General features: G+C 35.8%; 1 protein-coding gene across 1 annotated transcript; it reads right to left on the reverse strand.

Moving 5' to 3' along the window:
* Positions 1-2,564: 2,564 nt before the first annotated feature.
* On the reverse strand, positions 2,565-7,690 carry LOC133188692 (protein split ends-like). Its single transcript, XM_061324198.1, has 2 exons — positions 7,553-7,690; positions 2,565-6,335 (listed from the first exon to the last, which is right to left on the reverse strand). Exon 2 carries the CDS (start codon positions 6,318-6,320, stop codon positions 2,565-2,567), a length of 3,756 nt encoding a protein of 1,251 aa, XP_061180182.1. The 5' UTR covers positions 6,321-6,335; positions 7,553-7,690.
* Positions 7,691-8,573: the final 883 nt, after the last annotated feature.

Genomic DNA, 8,573 nt, shown 5'->3' on the forward strand with positions numbered 1-8,573 from the left:
AGAAATGATTTTCAGAGTTTTAAAAATAGTACACCTAGATTGACGATATAATTTCAGAAAATACTAGTTTTTTTTTTGTGGATACAGTGTATCCTCCTTAAAATCCATCAGATTCCACATTAAGTAAATCTGGCAGTTGTCATACTCCAACGGAATCCAGGTGATTGTGCTATCAGTGTCACAAGTACCAAAACTATCTGAAATGTGAAAAACAGCAAAATTTATTTTTAAAACTAAAAAAAGTCAATGATAAAGAAATTTTGTTTGTTTTTTTGTTGTTTAACGCCCCTCTTGAGAATTTTTCACTCATATGGAGACGTTAAACAAACTTTGAAAATAAAGATTACATGTAATTCTAGTTCAAATGAAGTATAATGTGCTTATATATAGGCACTCTAACCATCTAGATTTTTCAAAATCCACAAATCTATAAACCTTATCCATTGACTGCCATCAGATTATCATCAATCAAGTCCATAGTAATTCTAGAGGTCATTTCAGCTGAAAATATGGAGTATTATGTCAGAAACATTGAGGTAACTGAACTTTACGGAGGTTCTAAATGACAGAGATTTAACGGCTGATTAAAACCTGACTTTTGTATTCATGGGTATACCAAAGAGATAGGTGTCAAAAAGAGGGTTAGGAAGGGATTTTGGAGGTTACCCATCACTCTATTGTGTAATGGCAGTTTGACACAGTCTGCTCTAAATCTGACACCAATCATGTGACATTGAAGGTGTCACTAATGTAGTTCCTGAGGAAGTCTTTAAAAAAGTAATGATTGGTCATGTAATGTCTCTGTTGTTGTTAAAACTATTGAAGTATATACACATTGCTTTTGTGTTGAAACCATACAGCTATAATATGACCAGTAATATTGGTAGCATGTTTGTATGAAATATCCTTACAGAAATTCCACTTGTATTTAAACAGACAAAGGCAGTGATTATGACAAATATTTAGTCTTCCACTCGCGGCTTTGTGTGGGTCTCGGGCTAACAAGTCTTTTTATGCAACGGTCACTGGTTCTAGGCCAACTTACTTTGTTGACAAGCCTTCTGTGTAACCATTGTTAATCTGTAGGATTAGAATTGTTGTGTTGACTTAAAAACTCCCTAATATAATGAATGATACGTAATCAGACCAAAGTCACACTAGTTGCTAATTATATATATACTTTTAAAAAGCATGTTAACTTAATAGGAATTTAATGTGTTACAATTTTTTTTTCCTTAACCTAATTAAGACAGAATTGAAAGCTGCATTTTAGAAAACACTTGAATTATACTTGAAGACAAAGCAGTTAGGAAGAAAAAAAAAAAAGATTTAAATATTCTCTCAGGATTTTTTTTCTCAGATGCACCTGTGTGCACAAATGGTTATAATACGTACATTGTAAATGAAAAAAAGAAAATGTTTAAAGACCTTGTTTGAAAGATAAATGATGTAATTTTGTGGAATTCCCAGGGCAGATAATAATCAAAAAAGGCCCAATAAAGACAGTCACGAAGATATATATATATATTCCAAAAGTTCTTTTATAAATAAAATTAAGAAAGAAGTTAAAACCTAAGTCAGACTGGTGACAGAGTGTCTAATTTGAACAAAAGTTAGAATCTCAAAATTGAATGAAATTTTAAAAAAATGAGAGCTCATTTATTGATATTGATCAGAGCTCCACGGTATTAATTTCACAAATTGTTAAAAATGAAACCATTTTACAATAGGTGAATCCTTTAGACATACAGTGAATACAATTCCTGATTTAAAAAATCCTCTACATCAGTGATATACATTCTGAAATAGTTGACAAAATCCAGAGTCCCTTTCCATTTTTAAATACCATTGTATTGCCTTATTGAGTTATTTAGTTTAATATATAAGCAGGGTTGTCCCTTAGACCCATGGGCCGGGGAATTTCCCCACCTATAATGATGTAATCCTCCAATTATTTTGGTATTCCTCTTCAACTCCCCATTAGGGGAGGAACCCCAGATCTATTTCAATTCTTAAGGACAACCCTGTTTAAGATAATCAATATTTAAAATATTAAAATGCATGTCTAAAAGAATAATGGAATCATTTTCCCCCTAAAATTTCATTTAACCTATATTTCATGGATTTTTTTTTCTGTTTTTGTTTTTGAAAAAAAACACAGAAGCTTAATAAGGCAAGTACACAAGATGATTCACAGTAAAGTGATTGATGAAGATAAATACATGTATAAACAAATACCTCTGCATCTGATTATCATACCAATTAACCACTGATCAAGCTGTTACATAGTTTTTTATTTTGTTAAAAACTGAAAACATAAAAGATGAATAATTTGTGGTTAATTATGAATATGAAATGATGAAAACAAAATCAGTATTCATGCATGATCAAAGCTAATCAAATTGAATGTGGAAATCAAAATACATGTACAATCAATGGAAGTTGTACATACATGTATAATTAATGGTCAGTTTTTTGCAGGCCAGAGACACACTCTGATTCAACAGCTGGAGTACGTATACATACCATCATTATGAAAATACACATTACATGTATTATAAATCTTACCTGTAATTAGTGCTTTCACTGGAATTGGACAAGTTTGGAACCGAAATGGATGACTTGAATAGTCCAACATTATTCTCTGTCACAGATGATCTAAAATCACCAACATGAATTTTTGCCACCATGGAAGCCCTCTGGGGAGATAATCCTTCAGACACAGAAACATCAGAATTAGAGTCATCTCCCTTGCCACTGGGATCACTAGCACCATTAGATTGATATTGCTGGTTTCCAGAGTTGTCACTGTTGACTACATATTTCTGTGCTGTTCCTGAATTAGGGTTGGGTACCACCTGTTTGGTGGGGCCCTGCCACGTTTTATACACTTCATTTCTTTGAGAGTCATCAGTCTGTACACTATTGGTAGACATTTTGGAATAATCCATCATAGTGTTTGGCCAGTTAGACCCATTCAACATGAATGCATATGCAGATGTCATATTGTTCTGATTCTGTTGAAGGCCTTGCATCATTCTCATGTAATCATTGAGATCATAACTCATTCCTGGTACACCTGCACTAAACATAGGTCCACTGAATGTTGGTTGTCCACCAAAAGGTACCCCTATTCCCCCATTTTGAATGCCAGGTTGATTCATTATATTTGAAAACTCAAATGCTGCAGGGTTGTATCCCTGCTGAAATCCATTTGGTGGTGGAAGTGGTGGGGCAGAGAGATATCCAAGTTGTTGCTGTTGTTGCTGCAGCAACTGCTGCTGCATCTGTGCTTGCAATTCCAGACGTTGCAGCCTGTCTCTGGCTTCAAGCTCTCTCTGTCTTCTAAATTCCAATTCCGTTTCCTTTTCTTTTTGTTTCTCTTCTTCCCTTTCTCTTTCTTTCTCCTGAACTTCTTTTGAGATTATTTCATGTTTTAGCTCCCTTTCTTTTCTTCTCACAGTGGCATCAAATGTAAACTTCTTCTTCTTTGGAATAATCTTAGGAGCAGAACCTTCGAATCTTTCACGGTCACTTCCATTAACAGTTTCATACTCTGGCAATAGCACAATTTGTCCTTTTTTGTTGACATAAGCCACACCAGCCCGCTTCATTGTGCTGATGTCATGATCTTTAATATCATCGTCATCATCATCACCTTCACTTTCTTCATCATCTCCTCTTCCATTGCTTTCTGATGCTTTACAACTAGAATGACTTCCACTAATACTAGACTCTAAAATAGACTCCTCATCCTCAGAACTATCTTCTCCCCCATCATCAGGTATCATCATTCTGGTAAATGCTGGATCTGAATGAGAAGCAGAAAGCCTCCAATTCCTGGGTGGATCTTGAATAATCTCAAAATCCTCAGATTTCTGCTTCTTCATAATTTTCCCTGATGCTTTACTTATGGAGCCAAATGCATTTCTGACACTCTTGTGTACAGATTTCTTGAATTTCTTAATGCTGTCAAACTTTCTTCTTTCATCAGCAGAGGAGTCAGAATTTTTCTTGTATTTCTTCTCCTTTACTTTTGGGGGTTTGCTCTTGGTTTTTAAGTCCTTGACCTGCTGTGGAATTATGGATGTTTTGAATCCCTCCATTCCACTTCTTGGAGATATCATTGTCTGATCATCAGAGAGATTATCATCTGAGAGATCATCTTCTGGTACCCAGTCCTTTCCTGCATAAACCGAGTCCCGATAACTTTTGCTTGAATCCTCTTCATCTGAGTCTGGCATACGTTGCCTTGAATTTTTAACAGTTAGTCCACTAGGAGCTGTAGAACTTTTCTTCATGAACTTTGGTCTAGAGAATTCTTCCACCTCCTCTTTCTCATTAACAATCTCCTTTTTCCCTATTTCTCTAGGTTCATTGACTTCTTTCTTACTTTCAGTTCGTCTGACCGTAACAATATCTGATTTGAACACTAAATTCTCCTCCTGCTCCCGCTCTTTCTGTTCTGCCAGCTGAGAATCAATTGTCTTGCCTTCCTTGCACCTTGCCTCCCTCTCTGCAGCAGCTTTCTGAAGTTGCTCGCGAAACACTTGTGCAGGGTCTTTAGGTTTCTCTTTCACAGGGGTTGTGTGCTTGACTATTTTTGTTGCTTTGGCTTGAGCAGCAATTTTTATGTCATGTTGCAGCAAGGAATTAAGCCTCCTTGTTGCTGGTGTTGTGTTGCTTTCATTGGATGAAACAGCACTGGTTGTGGAATTTTCTGATGACTGTCTTTGTAGTTTTTCTTCTGATTTTTGTGATTCATTATTTGCACTTTCAATGACTCCTGAATCAACTGAATTCTGTTTCACAAGTGGAGGAGGTCTGGGGGAATATTTGTTCTGAGTTTCACGAGGTGTGGCTGGGGCACTTTGGAAGACAAGATTAGGTTCATCTTCAGCTATCGAAATATCTGTGAAATTAAGTTCCTCCACTTTCTCAACAGTCTCCACAGCAGGTTCTGCACTTGTAGCTTTCTTATTGTTTTCAGCTTGCTCTGACAACTGTCTCCTAAGTGAAATGCCCTCTGCTTTTTTATGAATTTCCATTAAGAATGGGTTAGTCTGATTTGCTTTTGCAGCAGGTGGAAGAACTGGAGGGGATTTGTAAACTGAGGTAGAACGAGGAGTAGAAGGTGCACTTTGTGCTTTGGTCTCTATTGCACTTTGTGGGCATTGATTGTTTGTTCTATAGGGCTCACTTGTCTCTGATTTTTTTAATATGGACTTTGTCAAAGGAGGAGGTGGAGGTGGTATGGCTGGTGTGCGTAAACTCTGAGAGCGCTTCACTTGTGCATAATCTAAAGTGTCCATATCATAATCAATAGGCGGTTCCTCAAAAGAATGGGCTTTTTTCTGTGGAGGTTGAGTTGGTCTTTGAGGAGGTGTAGCAGATGTTTTCTGAGGTGCTGTGGTTGGTGGTTGTGGTGGAGGATGGTTAGGAGGTGGAGGAGCTCTCTTTTTCTTTTTCAAACCAGAGTCTAAACTAACAGCACTTTTCATGCTCCGAACAGATGGCTGTCTAGAAAAAGACCCTTCCTCAGCATTGTCTGCTAAGTCATTACTTAAGTCTTCCAGTTTTTTACCAGTTCGTTTTTCAAGATCCATTAAAGTTTTGCTCCTGCGAGCTTCAGCAAGTTGGGCATAAGTCATATTATAGGACTGATCCAAATCAAATGAACTTTTAACAGGAATAGACACTTGTGAATTGTAACTTGTATCCATTGAAATTGGGTCAATTTTTCCACGCATTTCCAGAGATTCCTCATTTGGATCCTCTGGAATTGTTTCACGGATGTACAGACTAGATGTGGCTGACATCTGTCTGCGATGTCCTCTCACTTTTCCCGATGCAGATTGCACAAGCACTCCATTCTCCACAGAACCACCATTGCCACGATTGGATGAGCTTGGCAAGCCATTTGACAGAAAGGAACTCTGCATGCCTGGGTATGAACTTGACAAAATAGCATTGCTGTCACTTCCATTGGAAATACCCTTGTGAGAAACATCTCCATTTGGAATATTTCCATTAATATTCACTTCTTCCTTACTCTGGTCATTTTCATTGGGATCAGGACTAGAGAATATTTCCTTGAAATCAGGGTGATATTGAGAGAGCTCATGTGAAACTGGTCTGAGTTGAACATCCTTAATCTCAGTCAGCACAGAGGGCAGTACACAATTAGCTGGGTTGTAGTAGCTGGGACTTTTAGGTCCAAGGTCACTGACAAGGCGAGATGTGGGGAGCTCGGTTGGTCTGGGAGGGGGGCCCTTGATCTCCTCCTGTGGTGGGGCTTTAGCAGATTGATTCTGGCCCATGGCTGAGGCTCAGTCCTGAAATAAGAGAAAAATTTATTAAACTCTGTTCAAGTTATTCAATGAGATATTATACAAGAAGATCAATTAATATAATCAAAAAGAGTTACATAAAAATTGATTTTTAAAACTATACATGTATTTTATTCTGGCTATATATATTTAATTCATACATGAAATAATATATGATTCATTGATTCCAATAAAACATCAATAATTTAATTAATTCAATAATCTTATTAACACCTTCTGCTTCAAAAGTTTATGTATATTTAAAAATCTCATCAATTTTCATTATTTATCATTATTGTTTTAAAACAAAGAATTGATAGGAATTTGATTCACCATCCCCTAAAATAATGCTATTAAACACACCAATCTCTTTCATTACCATCATATAAATATTTGCACATATCAAGTTGTATGTATAAATTAATGATTTCCGTAAAATATACTTCATGACATCAGATATTTTACCAAGCAGGTTTTAAATTTTCTTTCTTTTTGTACAGTTCTGAGGCATAAAGCATAAAACACCCTATTCATCACCTACTTTTAAATCACCTATGTAGGATGATTTGGGTTATTCCTAAACATTGCTGAGGATCCTCAAAACATATAAAATAAATTGCTTCCTAGATCCTTGAAGCTTTCATCCAATGATATAATATGTACCCATACAGAGCTACTGATGCGATGGGTAAAGAGACCAAACCTTTACACACTTTTTAATACACATGAATCACAACTTATTTTAGAACATTCCGGGTAATTATATACACCCACAGCTGTTCCATCTCTTGTCAACACTGGACAATTGAAATGAATGAAAAACTGAACTAAACTAAACAATACATCCCAGAAAAAAAATCATTTACAACTGCTTCGAATCAAACAATACACAAAGTATCCTACCACTGAAAAATCTATCCAGTCAATCAATGTGGTACAATTTAACAGACCAGGTAAGTATATACAGTGTATACCTTAAACCTTTTTGGTCAGGTTACCTAATTCTTCAGGTGAAAAATGACAGGTCAGGTGAAACTTGATAAACAATTACATACAGACACCACAGATGGGATGAGTAGCTGTTCACTTGAGCCAGGGGGGTCAACCAATTTAATATCCTATCAGGTGTAAGCATTGTAATATAGGTATCATATCTTCTGAAACAAATATATACTCAATCTTAAATTTCACTCACAATAACAAAAGAGAAATTCTTATCTTACCAATTTTGTACGAAAATTGAATTCCATTCCTAGAGCACACAATCCAAAATTTTTCTTGCTCTGTTTCATTTTGTTACTTAAAACATAGGGTTCTATTTCACAGCCATCCCTATTTTTCTGGTTGTGAGCTGAGCAATGAGAATGCTCCACTTTGATTCATAACTACCTTTAAATTACAACAGACCTCTTAAGTCATTGAAGTCACTGAAGCATTGAAGCATTGAGGATGACTTTGGTTCCTAATGACATACATTTTTATAAGGATAATAGTATTAAAAAGGTCACAGATCAGGTTCACTGACTAATGAAAACAATCAGGCCATGACCTTTATTTTACCGAAAATTCTTCAAAATAATATTGGATAAAATATTGCACAACAATTTGTCAACACATTGAATTGATATATCAATTTTAAAAAAAAAAAAAACAACAAAATAAAATATAATACTGAAAAATAATTCTCGAGAGAGAATAGAATGATGTACAGTATTGAGGAAAAGCACTAAAACACATCCTCCATTAACCTTCTGTGATAACTTCAAAGAATAATTATCAACTTATAAAGAATGATAATCATGTTGGTCCTGTCAATCTTTTTGAATGTCAGACTTACAGTTGCTCTCTTAGCATATGGAGGTTTTGATGAAATTGATGAATATGATATAAAGCAAGAAATTGATCTATACAGAGTGACCAAGAGCCAATATTGATCATCAAAGAGAGTTGTAAAAAAAATTAGTATGGACGAACTTGGTTTCACTCAGAGGAGAGACATTTATAAATTAAGAATTATCTCTGAAGTAATGACTCTTAATTTTGGAAAATGCACAGAAAAATTAAAAAAAAAAAAATGAGACCAATCCCCTGTGCTCCCTGAACTCTAGACAGAATTACGTACTATATGGGAATAGCACTAAGGAGCCTTTGCACCCCCCTCCACCCCCACCCCACAAGATGCAAACACAGGCTCATTCCCACCAGGTTAATTTCTGTTTTTATTTTCAGGAAATGCCACTGAAC

This window comes from Saccostrea echinata, unplaced genomic scaffold (genome assembly GCF_033153115.1).
Source record: "Saccostrea echinata isolate AGI-Se365-2 ecotype Australia unplaced genomic scaffold, CSIRO_AGI_Sech_v1 ptg000001l, whole genome shotgun sequence".
Lineage (NCBI taxonomy): Eukaryota > Metazoa > Mollusca > Bivalvia > Ostreida > Ostreidae > Saccostrea > Saccostrea echinata.